This window comes from Globicephala melas, chromosome 2 (genome assembly GCF_963455315.2).
Source record: "Globicephala melas chromosome 2, mGloMel1.2, whole genome shotgun sequence".
Classification (NCBI taxonomy): domain Eukaryota; kingdom Metazoa; phylum Chordata; class Mammalia; order Artiodactyla; family Delphinidae; genus Globicephala; species Globicephala melas.
Window position 1 is genome coordinate 91,880,421 of NC_083315.2, and position 18,076 is coordinate 91,898,496.

General features: G+C 43.1%; 2 protein-coding genes across 2 annotated transcripts in view; both read left to right on the plus strand.

Moving 5' to 3' along the window:
• PLA2G4E (phospholipase A2 group IVE) overlaps window positions 1-6,716 on the plus strand; it is a 58,136-nt gene extending 51,420 nt beyond the window's left edge. Inside the window, exons 19-20 of the mRNA XM_060293575.1 lie at window positions 5,323-5,506; window positions 5,931-6,716. Of these exons, the coding sequence (XP_060149558.1) occupies window positions 5,323-5,506; window positions 5,931-6,169 (423 nt within the window). The 3' untranslated portion in view covers window positions 6,170-6,716. The remainder of the gene's footprint in view (window positions 1-5,322; window positions 5,507-5,930) is intronic.
• Window positions 6,717-16,296: 9,580 nt separating this feature from the next.
• EHD4 (EH domain containing 4) overlaps window positions 16,297-18,076 on the plus strand; it is an 89,558-nt gene continuing 87,778 nt past the window's right edge. The window contains exon 1 of the mRNA XM_030843017.3: window positions 16,297-16,616. Coding sequence (XP_030698877.1) covers window positions 16,381-16,616 — 236 coding nt within the window. The 5' untranslated portion in view covers window positions 16,297-16,380. The remainder of the gene's footprint in view (window positions 16,617-18,076) is intronic.

Genomic DNA, 18,076 nt, shown 5'->3' on the forward strand with positions numbered 1-18,076 from the left:
TTGTCTCCTTTGTCATAGATTAGTTGAACATAGGTGCATGGGTTTATCTCTGGGCTTCCTATCTTGTCCATTGATCTATGTTTCTGTTTTTGTGCCAGTACCATATTGTCTTGATTATTGTAGTTTTGTAGTATAGTCTGAAGTCCGGGAGTCTGATTGCTCCAGCTCCGTTTTTTCCCCTCCAGAGTGCTTTGGCTATTCGGGGTCTTTTGTGTCTCCATACAAATTTTAAGATGATTTGTTCTAGTTCTGTACAAAATGCCATTGCTAATTTGATAGGGATTGCATTGAATCTGTAGATTGCTTTGGGTAGTATAGTCATTTTCACAATATTGATTCTTCCAATCCAAGAACATGGTATATCTCTCCATCTGTTAGTATCATCTTTAATTTCTTTCATCAGTGTCTTATAGTTTTCTGCATACAGGTCTTTTGTCTCCCTAGGTAGGTTTATTCCTAGGTATTTTATTCTTTTTGTTGCAGTGGTAAATGAGAGTGTTTCCTTAATTTGTCTTCAGATTTTTCATTAGTGTATAGGAATGCAAGAGATTTCTGTGCATTAATTTTGTATCCTGCAACTTTATCAAATTCATTGATTCGCTCTACTAGCTTTCTGGTGGCATTTTTAGGATTCTCTTTGTATAGTATCATGTCATCTGCAAACAGTGACAGTTTTACTTCTTCTTTTCCAATTTGTATTCCTTTTATTTCTTTTTCTTCTCTGATGCCGTGGCTAGAACTTCCAAAACTATGTTGAATAATAGTGGTGAGAGTGGATACCCTTGTCTTATTCCTGATCTTAGAGAAAATGCTTTCAGTTTTTCACCATTGACAATGATGTTTGCTGTGGGTTTGTTGTATATGGCCTTTATTATGTTGAGGTAGGTTCCCTCTATGCCCACGTTCTGGAGAGTTTTTTCATAAATTGGTATTGAGTTTTGTCACAAGCTTTTTCTGCACCTATTGAGATGATCATACGGTTTTTATTCTTCAATTTGTTAATATGGTGTATAACATAGATTGATTTCCGTATATTGAAGAATCTTTACATCCCTGGGATAAATCCCACTGGATCGTGGTGTATGATCCTTTTAATGTGTTGTTGGATTCTGTTTGCTGGTATTTTGTTGAGGATTTTTGCATCTATATTCATCAGTGATATTGGTCTATAATTTTCTTTTTTTGTAGTATCTTTGTCTGGTTTTGGTATCAGGGTGATGGTGGCCTCATAGAATGAGTTTGGGAGTGTTCCTTCCTCTGCAATTTTTTGGAAGAGTTTGAGAAGGATGGGTGTTAGCTCTTCTCTAAATGTTTGATAGAATTCACCTGTGAAGCCACCTGGTCCTGAACTTTTGTTTGTTGGAAGATTTTTAATCACAGTTTCAATTTCATTACTTGTGATTGGTCTGTTCTTATTTTCTATTTCTTCCGGGTTCAGTATTGGAAGGTTATACCTTTCTAAGAATTTGCCCATTTCTTCCATGTTGTCCATTTTATTGGCATAGAGTTGCTTGTAGTAGTCTCTTAGGGTGCTTTGTATTTCTGCAGTGTCTGTTGTAACTTCTCCTTTTTCATTTCTAATTTTATTGATTTGAGTCCTCTCCCTATTTTTCTTGATGAGTCTGGCTAATGGTTTATCAATTTTGTTTATCTTCTCAAAGAACCAGCTTTTAGTTTTATTGATCTTTGCTATTGTTTTCTTTGTTTCTATTTCATTTATTTCTGCTCTGATCTTTATGATTTCTTTCCTTCTGCTACCTTTGGGTTTTGTTTGTTTTCTTTCTCTAGTTCCTTTAGGTGTAATGTTAGATGGTTTACTTGAGATTTTTCTTGTTTCTTGAGGTAGGCTTGTATAGCTATAAACTTCCCTCTTAGAACTCCTTTTGCTGCATCCCATAGGTTTTGGATCATCGTGTTTTCATTGTCATTTGTCTCTAGGTATTTTTTGATTTCCTCTTTGATTTCTTCAGTGATGTCTTGGTTATTTAGTAACGTATTGTTTAGCCTCCATGTGTTTGTGTTTTTTACGTTTTTTCCCCTGTAATTCATTTCTAATCTCATAGCATTGTGGTCAGAAAAGATGCTTGATATAATTTCAATTTTCTCAGATTTACTGAGGCTTGAGTTGTGACCCAAGATGTGATCTATCCTGGAGAATGTTCCATGAGCACTTGAGAAGAAAATGTAATCTGCTGTTTTTGGATGGAATGTCCTATAAATATCAAAAGTCCATCTTGTTTAATGTATCATTTAAAGCTTGTGTTTCCTTATTTATTTTCATTTTGGATGATCTGTCCATTGGTGTAAGTGAGGTGTTAAAGTCCCCCACTAATATTGTGTTACTGTCGATTTCCTCTTTTATAGCTGTTAGCAGTTGCCTTATGTATTGAGGTGCTCCTATGTTGGGTGCATATATATTTATAATTGTTATATCTTCTTCTTGGATTGATCCCTTGATCATTATGTAGTGTCCTTCTTTGTCTCTTGTAACATTCTTTAAAGTCTATTTTATCTGATATGAGTATAGCTAATCCAGCTTTCTTTTGATTTCCATTTTCATGGAATATCTTTTTCCATCCCCTCACTTTCAGTCTGTATGTGTCCCTAGGTCTGAAGTGGGTCTCTTGTAGACAGCATATATATGGGTGTTGTTTTTGTATCCATTCAGCAAGCCTGTGTCTTTTGGTTGGAGCATTTAATCCATTCACGTTGAAGGTAATTATTGATATGTATGTCCCTATGACCATTTTCTTAATTGTTTTGGGTTTGTTTTTGTAGGTCCTTTTCTTCTCTTGTGTTTCCCACTTAGAGAAGTTCTTTTAGCATTTGTTATAGAGCTGGTTTGGTGGTGCTGAATTCTCTTAGCTTTTGCTTGTCTGTAAATCTTTTGATTTCTCCATCAAATCTGAATGAGATCCTTGCTGAGTTGAGTAATCTTGGTTGTAGGTTCTTCCCTTTCATCACTTTAAGTATATCATGCCACTCCCTTCTGGCTTGTAGAGTTTCTGCTGAGAAATCAGCTGTTAACCTTATGGGAGTTCCCTTGTATGTTATTTGTTGTTTTTCCTTTGCTGCTTTCAATAATTTTTCTTTGTCTTTAATTTTTGCCAATTTGATTACTACGTGTCTCGGTGTGTTTCTCCTTGGGTTTATCCTGTATGGGACTCGCTGTGCTTCCTGGACTTCGGTGGCTACTTCCTTTCCCATGTTAGGGAAGTTTTTGACTATAATCTCTTCAAATATTTTCCCTGGTCCTTTCTCTCTGTCTTCTCCTCTGGGACCCCTATAATGCGAATGTTGTTGCGTTTAATGTTGTCCCAGAGGTCTCTTAGGTTGTCTTCATTTCTTTTCGTGCTTTTTTCTTTATTCTGTTCTGCAGCAGTGAATTCCACCATTGTCTTCCAGGTCGCTTTTCTGTTCTTCTGCCTCAGTTATTCTGCTATTGATTCCTTCTAGTGTAGTTTTCATTTCAGTTATTGTGTTGTTCATCTCTGTTTGTTTGTTCTTTAATTCTTCTAGGTCTTTGTTAAACATTTCTTGCACCTTCTTGATCTTTGCCTCCATTCTCTTTCCAAGGTCCTGGATCATCTTCACTATCATTATTCTGAATTCTTTTTCTGGAAGGTTGCCTATCTCCACTTCATTTAGTTGTTTTTCTGGGGTTTTATCTTGTTCCTTCATCTGGTACATAGCCCTCTGCCTTTTCATCTTGTCTATCTTTCTGTGAATGTGGTTTTTGTTCCACAGGCTGCAGGATTGTAATTCTTCTTGCTTCTGCTGTCTGCCTTCTGGTGGATGAGGCTATCTAAGGGACTTGTGTAAGTCTCCTGATGGGAGGGGCTGGTGGTGGGTAGAGCTGATGTTGCTTTGGTGGGCAGAGCTCAGTAAAACTTTAATCCGCTTGACTGTTGATGGGTGGGGCTGGGTTCCCTCCCTCTTGGTTGTTTGGCCTGAGGCAACCCAACACTGGAGCCTACCTGGGCTCTTTGGTGGGGCTAATGGCAGACTCTGGGAGGGCTCATGCCAAGGAGTACTTCCCAGAACTTCTGCTGCCAGTGTCCTTGTCCCCACGGTGAGCCACAGCCACCACCCCTCCCGCCTCTGCAGGAGACCCTCCAACACTAGCAGGTAGGTCTGGTTTAGTCTCCCCTGGGGTCACTGCTCCCTCCCCTGGGTCCTGATGCACACACTGCTTTGTGTGTGCCCTCCAAGAGTGGAGTCTCTGATCCCCCCAGCCCTGTGGAAGTCCTGCAATCAATTCCCACTAGGCTTCGAAGTCTGATTCTCTAGGAATTCCTCCTCCTGTTGCCAGATCCCCAGGTTGGGAAGCCTGATGTAGGGCTCAGAACCTTCACTCCAGTGGGTGGACTTCTGTGGTATAAGTGTTCTCCAGTCTGTGAGTCACCCACCCAGCAGTTAAGGGATTTGATTTTACTGTGATTGCACCCCTCCTACCGTCTCATTGTGGCTTCTCCTTTGTCTTTGGATGTCGGGTATCTTTTTTGGTGAGTTCCAGTGTCTTCCTGTCAATGATTGTCCAGCAGCTAGTTGTGATTCTGGTGTTCTCGCAAGAGGGAGTGAGAGCACGTCCTTCTACTCAGCCATCTTGGTTCCTCTCCCTGGTCTACTTTAATACAGTCCTATCCTGAGGCCAGGGAAAGGGGAGTATAGACAGATGACAAGGATGACACCACTGATAATGACCTAAGTTTGTAAACAAGGGACAACATGCTTTCCTACACATGATCTCCCTTGATCCTTACACCAGCTCTTTGAGGTAGATGGCACAACTGCTATTATTCCTATGTTATAGGTGAGGAAGGTGAGGCACAGAGAGGGTAAATGGCTTGCTTAAGATCGCACAGCTAGTGAGCTTAGAACGGGGAAGAACTAAGGGGATTCTGATACTCCAAGTCTGCTGCTTTTTCTGTTACATCCTGTTTATAAAGATGCCCTTTCAGAGTCCTTTCTGGCCCTGTCACGTTCCAAAGCCCATGAGTGTCCTGCAGGAGCCTGGCCAGCCATGGCTGTCACCCTCTTAGGGAGCCAGCCACATCTTCAGGTCTGTGGGTGAAGCATCATCAGAAGGGCTTCTGTCCAGTTTACTTGGGGAAGGAGCTTGCAGTTGGACACACACCAACCTACTGCCCCTGGCTCTTCATCCGGATCCAGGTTTGTCCTAAAAAGAGCACACATAGGCAGAGCAGTTGGAGACCTGAGTTGTTAGCTGGGGAAATCAGAAAGCTGGACCTAAGAATTCTGTGTTTCTTGCCCACCCTCACCCCTCCTGATACTCAAACATGTCCTCCTGTGATGTTCCAGCCCATGAAACAAACCTGCAAGTACTGCACCGAGCAGAACATCCCCTTCCCCAAATATGAGGTGCAGGAGGAGGAGGATAACCTCAAGGAGTGCTACCTGATGGAGAGCTCCCAGGAGCCCGATGCCCCCACTGTGATTTTCTTCCCACTCATCAGCGACACCTTCCAAAAGTACAAGGCCCCAGGTAAGCCGCCGGGAGCTCAGGTCGCACCCCAACTGGTCTTGGACGGAGAGCTCCTGTTCTTAGACATGTGCAGTCTCCTGACAGCACTAATGGGAAAGCCTGGCATAGCTCCTGTCTGAGCCCAGCTTGGCTTCGGCGAGAAAGAACAGCCCCCCATGCCCCCGTGCGCCGGCGATGTCAAGCTCTACTCTTTCAGTCATTCACAGCCTGGCGCTGTGCGGTGCCAGGGAGGTCCTGAGATGGGCAAGCTATGTCCCTCGCCCTGGTGGGCTAGGAGGTGTGCGTGCGCATCTGCGTGTGTGAGTGTGCACATGGGCACGTTTTATTGTGGGTGTGCAGGGGTGGGCCTCAGGGAGAGGGGCAGAAACAAACCATTACAACCTCACGTGATAAGGGGCTACAGCAAGTCCTTCTGCTCCTCCAGGTGTGGAGCGAAGCCCCGAGGAGCTGGAGCAGGGCCAGGTTGACATCTATGGTCCCAAATCTCCCTACGCCACCAAGGAGCTGACGTACACAGAGGCCGCCTTCGACAAGCTGGTGAAGCTCTCCGAATATAACATCCTGAATAACAAGGACAAGCTCCTTCAGGCCTTGCGACTAGCAGTAGAGAAGAAGAAACGCCTGAAGAGCCAGTGTCCCCCTAAAGTCCCAGGACACCCGTAAAGAGTCCCCCCTAAAGTCCCAGGACAGTCCTGTGTCTGCTTCTAGCATCAGAGGTGCAGAACCCAGGGCTGACCGGCCCTCAGAGCCACCTCCGCTGCCTAGCAAGGGCTGCAGGCAGGCTGGCCTGGGCTTTCTATCAAAAAAATTAAAATTAAAAAAAAAAAGGTTGAAGGAGAAAGAGAAAGAGACAAAGGAAAATAACAAGGGGATGTAATGGGGCTTTATACCCACTGGAATTTTTTTTTAAACATCTTTATTGGAGTATAATTGCTTTACACTGTTGTGTTAGTTGCTGCTGTATAACAAAGTAAATCAGCTATATGTGTACATATATCCCCATATCCTCTCCCTCTTGCATCTCCCTCCCACCCTCCCTATCCCACCCCTCTAGGTGGTCACAAAGTACGGAGCTGATTTCCCTGTGCTATGCAGCTGCTACTCACTAGCTATCTATTTTACATTTGGTAGTGTATATATGTCCATGCCACTTTCTCACTTCATCCCAGCTTCCCCTTCCCCCTCCCAGCGTCCTCAAGTCCATTCTCTATGTCTGGGTCTTTATTCCTGTCCTGCCCCTAGGTACATCAGAACCTTTTTTTTTTTTTTTTTTTAGATTCCATATATATGTGTTAGCATACATGTATATTTTGTTTTTCTCTTCCTGACTTACTTCACTCTGTATGACGGACTCTAGGTCCATCCACCTCACTACAAATAGTTCAATTTCATTTCTTTTTATGGCTGAGTAATATTCCATTGTATATATCTGCCACATCTTCTTTATCCATTTGTCTGTTGATAGACACTTATGTTGCTTCTGTGTCCTGGCTATTGTACATCGTGCTACGATGAATATTGTGGTACATGTCTCTTTGAATTATGGTTTTCTCAGGGTATATGCCCAGTAGTATACCCACTGGAATTTTTTTTAAACCTTCCCTGCAGGGAAGGGGATCCAAGAGCCACAGGCTCCCACACATGCCTGAAGTGTGGAGAATAATAGCATGGCCCAATTTTATTTATATAAGAGGCTGGTTCCCCAGAAACCTCGGATTCGGAGCTGGAACTCAAAGCCCTCCCCTCACTACTCCTCTCTGCTCAGGAAATGCACAAGAGGACCTGAGAAGCATTCTGGGTTCTCTGGGAAAATGCTTTTTAATTTTTTTTATTTCTGAAGGTGGTCTTTATTTTTTTAAATTTTTTAACATCTTTATTGGAGTATAATTGCTTTACAATGGTGTGTTAGTTTCTGCTTTATAACAAGGTGAATCAGCTATACATATACATATACATATATCTCCATATCTCCTCCCTCTTGCGTCTCCCTCCCACCCTCCCTATCCCACTCCTCTAGGTGGTCACAAAGCACAGAGCTGATCTCCCTGTGCTATGCGGCTGCTTCCCACTAGCTGTCTGTTTTACATTTGGCATTTGGTAATGTATATATGTCCATGCTACTCTCTCACTTCGTCCCAGCTTACCCTTCCCCCTCCCCGTGTCCTCAAGTCCATTCTCTATGTCTGCATCTTTATTGCCATCCTGCCCATAGGTTCTTTGTAACCATTTTGTTGTTTTTTTTTTTTTTAGATTCCATATATATGTGTTAGCATACGGTGTTTTTCTCTTTCTGACCTCAAATGCTTTTTTAAATTTAATGCAATTGTATTCTTGTGATTTTTATAGGCAATTGTATTTTGTGATTTTTATTTTTATGAATCAGCTTATTACTAGGAAGCATAATGCTTGAAGATCTAGATGGAGCACTAGAGACATCCTGGTCTCTTCAACAACAAATACAAACAGGTGATGGGGTTTCAGCAGCCCCTCTGCAACCACTTAAAGGCCGAGGACAAGTGATCCCTTTGATCCCCACTGGGCAGCCTCGACTGAGCATCCAGCTCCGGCGAAATGCCAGGCAAAGCCCAAGTCTGCAGCTCCAGTTCACCAAACAAGGATCTGGGATGCAGCTCTGGGACGTCTGGGCAGGTACCTGAGGCATCAGGTGAGTGATGCTGCCTGGTGCCACCACTCCACAGGGCCACCACTCGCTGACCAACCTGCTCCAGAGGCACTTCTCCAACCCTAACCCTCCTCTCTGGTTTCCAGATGGTATTACTTATTTCTAAGCGGCATTTCTCTGATTTATCATGTAAACACCATGGCCAGAACATCCCAACTCTTGAAGAGTCACCCTGAGATAACAAAACTGGAAAGGATCAACCCAGAAAGGACTAGGTTAACCCTGAGGGAAATGCTCATCTTTGGAGATGGTTTCCAGATGAATCTCTGGGAAAGCCCTGGGACACAGAAGCTCAAAGTATCCACATCTCCCATCAGGCTGGGAACTTAACTAAAGAAATGTGTAGGACTTCCCTGGTGGCGCAGTGGTTAAGAATCCGCCTGCCAATGCAGGGGACACAGGTTCGAGCCCTGGTCTGGGAAGATCCCACATGCGCGGAGCAACTAAGCCCATGCGCCACAACTGCTGAGCCCACGTGCCACAACTACTGAAGCCCACGTGCCTAGAGCCCCTGCTCCACAACAAGAGAAACCACCGCAATGAGAAGCGCACGCACCACAACGAAGAGTAGCCCCCCGCTCTCCACAGCTAGACAAAGCCCTTGCACAGCAGTGAAGACCCAATGCAGCCAAAAATAAATAAATAAATTTATTTTTTAAAAAAAGGAGAGAAATGTGTAACCTGAGCCATTGAGATGCCTGTGCTGATGGAAGGCGTGACCAGAAAGGCATGTGGTCTACATGAAGCCCAGCAAACCTGGAAGACGTGGCCCTCTCTCTGGGCCACCATGTTCCCTAAGCAGTCCTTTGGATGTTAGGAGATGTGTGGTGACAGGTGTCAAAAGTTTACCAAAATTGTCCTCTGATTTACATCCTTGCTACCCAAAGTGTGGTGGGGAACGAGTTAGAAATGCAGAATCTCAGGCCGCACCCCAGCCATACTGAATTCAGAATCTGCATTTTAAGGAGATTTTCACCTCCTCTCCACTGCCTTCAGGTGATGCTTATGCATATTAAAGTCTGAGAGGAGAGGGTTTATGGCATGCTCACTCATAAGCTGGAAAGCATGAATCCATCACTTCCCCTGAGCCACCGATAAACTGTGCTCCTGGACCTGCAAAGCTGGTCCCCACCCAAAGAATGCTGACTTGGGACCCCACCCTGCTCCAGCACCAGAGCAGCCAGCTGCCTCCACTTGGCCATCTTTTCTTTCCATCTGCAAGAAACAGGTTCTCCTAAAATGATCAGAGTGAGCCACTGGGTAAGACCTGGGTGTTTATTGTAAGGTGAAGGCAGCCCTGCCTTGGATTCATCAAAGTATGTAAAACGAGGTTTATAAAATCATTGTATTTTTTGAGCACAGAATAAACTGGCCATGTGGGTAAATGCTGTTGACTCATCAGCCTTCATCATCTGGTGCTGCAAACCCTGCATAACTCCTGCCCTCATCCCTGCCTGGGCTTCCCACACGCACTGCCAGAGGTGTGAGAAGGCTGTTTTCGTCCCAGCCCTCCTCTCCTCCCGCAGGGGTTCCCCCTTTCTTGTGTGGTGGGGTGCCCCTCTGTTTTTGTGAAGCCGCGGCAGCGACTAGTGGAGCACCAGCCCTTGCTGACTTACGCTGTTTGAAGCTCAGATGGTTTTCACGAAGCACTGATTGATGGAGAGGAAAGAAGGGCGGCCAGCATCAGCCTAGCACCTACCTGATATACAGCAGTCTGTGAACAGCCTCTGCTTTCCAGGAACTTAGATTTGGGTTGGGGGGTAAAACATGAAAAGATTTGTATACAGACTCGAGAAGTTAAATAGTGACTTAGCTTCTAAAACAGTGCTGGCAGTGTCACAGAGCAGGGGATGAGTAAGGGCCACACAAGGGATAAGGACAAAGTGTCATCAGCTCCGAGAAGGGCAAGAGCATAGGGTCCTGGGGAGGACAGGGAGGCTCCCGCCTCAGGTTCCGTGCTCTCCGCCTATAACATGATTTAATAGAAAAATTAAATAAAACTCCTTTCTCCCCCAATGTCCCTCCCTCCCTGTCTCCCCTTTCCTTCCTGAGAGCAGGCAGCACACCACACTGCCACACAGCCCAGTCACCCTGCCCCACAGTGGATGTTTTCTGCCCTTATGTCTCCATGAAAACACTTCTCCCCGAGGTCACCAATGCCCTCTTAATTGCCAATACACTGAGCCAAATGGCACCAGCCCTTTACAGGCCTTATCTTACTTGCAGACCACTCCCTCCTTCCTGAAACCCTCCCTTCCCATGACTTCCTTGCCAACAGCAAGCAGTTCAATTCAGTTCCGCTTGCAAATATTTATTGCCTTCCCACTACGTGCCAGTCACTGCTCTAGGCACTGGGACAACAAAAAAAAAGGATGAACAATTGACCCCACACTTCAAGGAGCTTCCTTCTGGTCCCATGCAGGAGACCTCCATGGAAACAGAGGCTTGCAATACAAAGAGGAAGTTCCATATTAGCTGTGTACACAGGGGCACACGTTAGGGGCTGCCAACCCAGCCCTAGAGGGAAGGGGCCACATGTGCTTGGACATTTTCAAGCCTCTTCCCTGGCTTCACCTCCCCTCTCTCCTTTAACTGCTAGTATTCCTTGAGGCTCTTTGCTTAGCTCTCCCCCCTTCTCACTCTATACTCTCCTTAAGCAATCTCATCTACACCCAGGTCTTCTACTACTGCTTCTATTTTGAAAACTTGCAACCCTTTAGTTCTAGCCAAGGTAATGTCCTAAGTTCTTGATTCATGTATTCAAATTCTATATCAGTTAACATTGCTTTTGCTACATACTCAAAAAGGATCTAAAGAGGCTTAAACAAAACAGAAGAAGTTTATTTTTCTATTTCTTATCAGAGACCCAGGCTCCTTTCAGCTCTTGCTTCTGCCATCCTCAAGTTTTCCTTCTGGTCCAATATGGCTGTTGGAGCTCCACCCATCATGCCCACATTCCAGGCAGCAGGAAGGATAAAGGAGTCTCAGCATATTTCAGGTAGCATAATGTTTTCGAGGTTCATTGAGATTGTGACCTAGGACAGAATTTCCTTCCTTTTTACGGCTGAGTAATATTTCATTGTATGTATACACACATATTTTGTTTATCCATTCATCCATCAATCGACACTTAGGTTGCTTCCACCTCTTGACTATTGTGAGTGGAGCTGCTATGAACATGAGTATGCAAATATGTCTTAGAGACCCTATCTTCAATTCTTTTGGATATATACCCCAAAATGGGATTGCTAGATAATATGGTACTTCTGTCTTGAATTGTCTGAGGAACTGCCATACTGTTTGCCATAGCAATTACATGGATTCACTTCTGTAATCTGCTTTTTTCCACTTAAAAATGTATTCTGAGCATTTTCTCAGGTCATTAATACTCATCTTATATAACAGTTTTCAGAGACTGCATAGGAATCCATCATCTGCTTAACTAGTCCTTCATGGGGGGACAACTAGTCACAGCTTTTCACTATTATAAATGATATGCTGATAGACATTCCTTTGATAAATCTTTACATTCATTATTCCCTCAGGATAAAATTCCTGAGAAGTGTGAGCATTTCTAACAACTAGTAAAGGTACAATTGACATACAATAAACTGCACATATTTAAACTACACAATTTGTTGAGTTTCAACAGATATATCCAACTGTCAACCATAACCACAATCAAGGTAATGAGTAAATCCTTCAGGCCAACAAAAGTCTTCTTCTAATGCACTTTGTAATCCTTCCCTCTGCTCCGCCCGTGCTGGGTCATGTGGTAGGTGTATGCTTCACTTTTTAAGACACTGCCAAACTGTTTTCCAAAGTGGATGTACCATTTTACATGCCACTGGCAAATGAATGAGGGTTCCAGTTGTTCCACATCCTCACCAACAACTGGTATAATCAGACTTAATTTCAGGCATTCTAATAGGTATATAACAGTATCTTGGTGTGTTTTTTTCTTCCCCCTGCGCCACCTAGCTTGCGGAAACTTAGTTCCCTGACCAGGGGTTGAACCCAGGCCACGGCAGTGAAAGCGCTGAGTCCTAACCACTGGACCACCAGGGAACTCCCTGTCTTCTTGATATTGAGATTTAAGAGGTCTTTATATATTCTGGATACAAGTCCTTTATCAGATATGTAATTTGCAAATGTATTCTCCTAGTCTGTGATTTGTCTTTTCATTCTCTTTACAGTATCTTTCAAAGGCCAGGAGTTCTTAATTTTGATCAAGTCCAATTTATCAATTTTTTTTCTTTTATGGATCATGCTTTTAGTATCATCTAAGAAATCTTTCCCTACATAAGGTCACAAAGGTTTTCTGCTATGTTTTTGTCTAGAAGTTTTATAACTTTAAGTCTTACATTTGTTTATAATCATTGAGATAATTTTTACATATAGTACAAGGTAGAGATCAAAGTTCATTTTTTCACATATGGATGTCCAACTGTTCTAGCATTATTGGTTGAAAAGAATTTCCTTTATCCATTGCATTGCCTTTGCACTTTGTCAAAAATCAATTGACCATGTATGTGTGGGTCTATTTCTAGACTCTATTTTGTTCTTTTGATATATTAGTCTATCTCTATACCAATACCATGCTGTCTTGATTTCTGTAGCTTTACAATGAGTTTTGAAATTAGGTAGTATGTTTTCCAACTTTGTTATTTTTCAAAGTTGTTCCAGTTATTTTAGGTCCTCTGCATTTACATGTGAATTTAGAATCAGCGTGTCAATTAACAAAAATAAAAGTCTGCCGGGATTGCACTAAATCTATATATTTAATATTATATATATTATATATATATAATATTATATATATATTATATATATTGACATCTTAACAATATTGAGTCTTGTGAGCCACAAGCATGGTATATATCTCCATTTATTTAGACCTTCTTTATTTCTCCCAGAAATGCTTTGTAGTTCTCAGTGTATAGACCTTGCACATTTTTTAAATTAGGTTTATCCCTAAGTATTTAATATTTTCAATGTTATTGCAAATGATATTGATTTTTTTTAACTTCATTGTCCAGTTATTCATTTCTAGTATATAAAAATACAGCAGGTTCTTGTCTTATACCCAGCAACCTTGCTAGGCTCACTTAGTTCTGCAAGCTTTTTTTGTAGATTCCATAGAATTTTCTACATAGATGATCATATTTTCTGCAAATCGAGTTTTACTTCTTCCTATCCAATCTAGATACCTTTTCTTTTACTTGCCTTATTGTAGTGACTAGAACCTCTAGTAGGATATTAAATAGAAGTGGTAAAATCAGACATCTTTACCCTGTTCCTGATTGTAGAGGGAAAGCTTTCAGTCATTTCACCTTAAGTATGATGTTGAGAAGCAGAAGTCTTGAATGTGCATTTTCAAGATTTTTGATAAGTATGGACTCCAGAGAAGTTCCAATTTACACCATCTCCAGCAATGTATGAAAAGGTACCTTTTCATACACCCTTGCCAACATTAAGCATCATCTTAGAAAAATAAAAGTCTGCCATTCTTAATGTTATCTCGTCACTTTAAATTTGTTTCTTTGATTATTAATGGAGATCAGCATCATTTAATGTTTACTAGCCAGTTGTATTAGTTTTTTTAGTTGTCTATGTCCTTTGCTCATTTGTCTAATGCGGTGTTCAGTTTATTCATATCTTTCTTAATAACTTCATAGTAGCTTTTTAAAGTTCTAATGTCCTTAATTAAATATGTATATCACATATGTCTGTAATATTTTACCCAATTTGTCTTTTGCCCTTTACTTTTGTTTATGGATTTGTTTGGTTTTTTATATATACTATTTTTAATAGAATTTTTTTAGAGCAGTCTTAAATTCACAGCAAAATTGAGTATAAAGTACAGAGAGTTCCCATGTATCCCTTACCCTTGCGACACAGCCTTCCCACTATCAACATCCCACACTATCAACATCCTACACCAGAGTGTTACATATGTTACAATCAATGAACCTAACCTACACTGACACATGATTATCACCCCAAATCCACAGTTTACATTAGGGTTCCCTCTTGGTGTTAAATATTCTATGGATTTGGACAAATGTATAATTATATGTATCCACAATTACATTATCACACAGAATAGTTTCACTGCCCTACAAACCTTCTGTGCCCTTCCTACTCATCCTTTCCTCCTCTCTAACCCCTGGCAACCACTGATCTTTTTACAGTCTCCATAGTTTTGCCTTTTCCAGAATGTCATACAGTTGCAATAATATAGTATGTAGACTTTTTAGACTGGCTTCTTTCACTTAGTAATATAGTTTTAAGTTTCCTCCACGTCTTTTCCTGGCTTGATAACTCATTTCTTTTTAGCTGAATAATATTTCATTGTCTAAACATACCACAGTTTACTTACCCATTCACCTCGTTAAGGACATCTTAGTTGCTTCCAAGTTTTGGCAATTATCAATAAAGCTGCTATAAACACTTGTGTGCAGTTCTCCTGTGGACATAAGTTTTCAACTCATTTGGGTAAATACCAAGGAGAGCAAATTCTGGATCACATGGCAAGAGTATGTTTATATGGGTTTGTTTGTATGTATTAAAAAAAATTGAAGCCTTTACTTTTTTGTTGACAAATCTATCAACTCTTTTTTTCATAATTTCTATCTTTGATTTTGATTAGAAAAGCTTTTCCCTTCCAAATTTTACAAATCTTCAGTAGCTTCTGAAGTAGTAGTTCTTCTTCTAGTAGGTCTATGGTTTCATTTTATTTTTACACTTCAATCTTTATTTTGACATGAGGCAGATATCTAACTACATTTTCCCTTGGCTTTCTTTTCACTTCCTTAGTCACACATAGCTCCATCTAAATACGTTATCCACACAACTCCAAAGGAATTCCCAATTTACAAACAAGAAAACTGAGGCAGAGAGACAACTCATTGCATTTAAGATCACATAGCCATTAATTTATATAGTCAGAATTCAAACCCAGGTCTTTTGATGCCAAATCCTGTTCTCTCCACCACATGGATCTGCTTGATCCATGAACAAGCAGGTCCATCTCCTGGGGGCTTGTTAGAAATGCAGTCTTGGGTCCCATCCCATACCCACTGAATCAGACTGCATTGCTATCAAATGTGAGAAGTCTGTTGTGATCCTATTACCTCACATTTAGGATACATCAGAATCACCTGGGGGTAGTTGTTGAGCTCCAACCCTCTTCAGTATTTTAATTCAGTAGGTCTGGGGTGATGACCAGAAATCTGCATTTTTAACAAGTATCCCAGGTTATTCTTATGCAGGTGCCCCCCTCCACCACATTTGAGAAATGCTCTGAAACAACTGAGACATTTTAAAACTGTAACCTAGGACACCAAAAGTGATGGCTGATTATTTCTCCCAATCTCAATTTAGATGTATCCTTTTCACCTGAAAAAGAGACAGCTAGGCGGTAACAGTCTTTTTATGTTACTATGTGGCAATGAGGTTGTAATAATGAGGATAACTAAATCTTCAAATTTACAGAAAATCAGATAAAGAAAACTAAGGGCAAAAGGTCTTCAATCGACCCAGAATTTAGTGGAGGCAGTGTGGAGAAACATATACCCAAGTAAATTAAAGTCTACTTCCCCTACTTCAAATATTGTCAATTGTGTCCGTGAGTCAGGGTCTCTTCACCAATAAAATGTGTGTAATAACCTGCCAGTAGGTAGAAAGAACCTGCCTGTCAACTTTCTGAACATTTGTCCCCAGCATCGACGTCCATAGGGCTGGAATGAGTAAACGTTCCCGGAGACTAAGGAGCCTCCGGAGGCTCTTTTATTACCAGTTCAGATTTGCCCGGAAGCCTACGCCACCTGGCCAGAGTGCGCTGGTGGTTTCGAGAAACACCCTCTTCCCCTCCCAGTCCTCCAGAGGGCTCCGTCATCAATAATTCATTAAGAACCTCCTCCCCATTGGTTGGGCCCTCCACCCGCGCTGGTAGCAGCCCAATGAGGAAGGACTTGAGAGAGCCCTTCTGAATAGTGAACGAGCTCCCGTGACGTAGATACTGGGGATTGGCTGAGACGGCGCGAGGCGGGGCCAGCTCGGGCGGTGGCTAGGGCGGCCTGGGCAGCTCAGTGCGAGCTGGGGAGGGTCGAGTCCGGAGTGGGGACAGTTCGCTGGACCTGCACTGAGAGGGCGAGCGCGGGGTGCGGACGGGCGGACCGGCGGCAGGATGTTTAGCTGGTTGGGGCGGCAGGCGGGCGGGCGCGAACGAGCGGGCGGCGCGGACGCGGTGCAGACGGTGACGGGCGGCCTGCGCTCGCTCTACCTGCGCAAGGTGCTGCCGCTGGAGGAGGCGTACCGCTTCCACGAGTTCCACTCGCCCGCGCTGGAGGACGCCGACTTTGAGAACAAGCCCATGATCCTGCTGGTGGGCCAGTACAGCACGGGCAAGACCACGTTCATCAGGTAACCCTCCCCGCCCGCTCTTCACCCCTGCCTGCGAACCTGTCCCTACCACCTAGGTGGAGGCGGTCCTCCCCACGTGTGTGCTCGTTGTCACCAGCCTCCCGCCTCCCTCGGGCTTCCTGCAGCGCACACTTCCCCTTGGAGGAACCCCGTCTCCGCTGCTTCCTCCTTCAGTATCGGCGTGACCTCAGGTTCCCCGTCCGAGCGCGGTGCCCGGGTGTCCGAAGCCCCAACCGGGGCGCGGCCGACAAAGTAGGGGCTGGCTCTCCCTACGCAGCCAGGAGGGTCCTCGAAACCGCCCCCCGCCCCTGTCTGCGTACTCCGAGCCCTCCTTCTTTGCTTTTGGAAAGGCACTCCTCTGGCTGGCATTATCTTGTCACCCTAGCCTGGGAACCCGGGGAAGGGAGGGAAAGCGAGGTTATAATAAGCACCTTCTTGATGAGCTAGTGAGGGCTACGGCTGGAAATGGGGACGGAGGTGTGTGGTAACAGAATGTGTTATTGAGTCAAAGTTGGAAAGTTAAGCCCCTAGCACAGTGCCCCGCGAATAACTATTTGTTGGATGAATGAAAGAAAGGAAGGAAGAAAGAATGAATGGCAACAGTAGAGGGTATTGCCCACTCCCCCTTCCCTTGCGGTCCTTGCACGCCGCCTCCACCACAGAGTTCGGGGGACAGGGTAGAGAGACCGCCTTCATTCAGCTCTTGCACAGCCTCCCTTTACCGTGCGTTAGGAAGTTAGCTGTGTGTAGCCGCCGCACCAGCGGATGCCCAGTGGAACTAAGGGGGAGTGTCATATTACTATTCGTTAGTTTCCATTTCTTAGGTGGGTCAGTCCCTCCTCCCTCACCCTTGACAGCTGAAAATATTGTCATGCTCGCTGTGTCTCCAAAAGCAAACAGTTACTGTGCATGCCTTGACATTCAAATCGTATAGCTCCTTCCTAGTGATTTTTGATGGGAAATCATTTACATTGTAACAGATAGCTTTTTGAAGGGGCTATTTTACTTTTAAAGCAGCTGGCATATTAAGACTCACTTTCTTTGGTTAGGAGACTTGTTTTCCTGGGTTAAACTGTGTCAGTTGAAACAAAGTAATCATTTAAGGTTTTGATCCAGGGTTTTGGAAATTGTAACAGTCTCTTCATCATTGATGTTCAACAGGTGTTCAGAAAACTGCATTGGTATTTGGATACATGCCATTTCTATTAAGTAGTGACCTCTTTTTCTCCCTTCCAGTGACCTAAATAGTTCCCACAAATAGAGTAGTTGTCACTACAGAAAATATAGGCCTGCAGATACACTATGAATGAATTCAGTAAAACAAATACACTATATTGAAATATAGTTCTAGGCAGTAAATTGAATGTGAAGGAAGATGGAAGAAAATAATTTTAAATTGCTCTATTTGGTGCTTATTAGTAAGCTGAAAACAATATTAAATATGTCACCTAAGACACTCA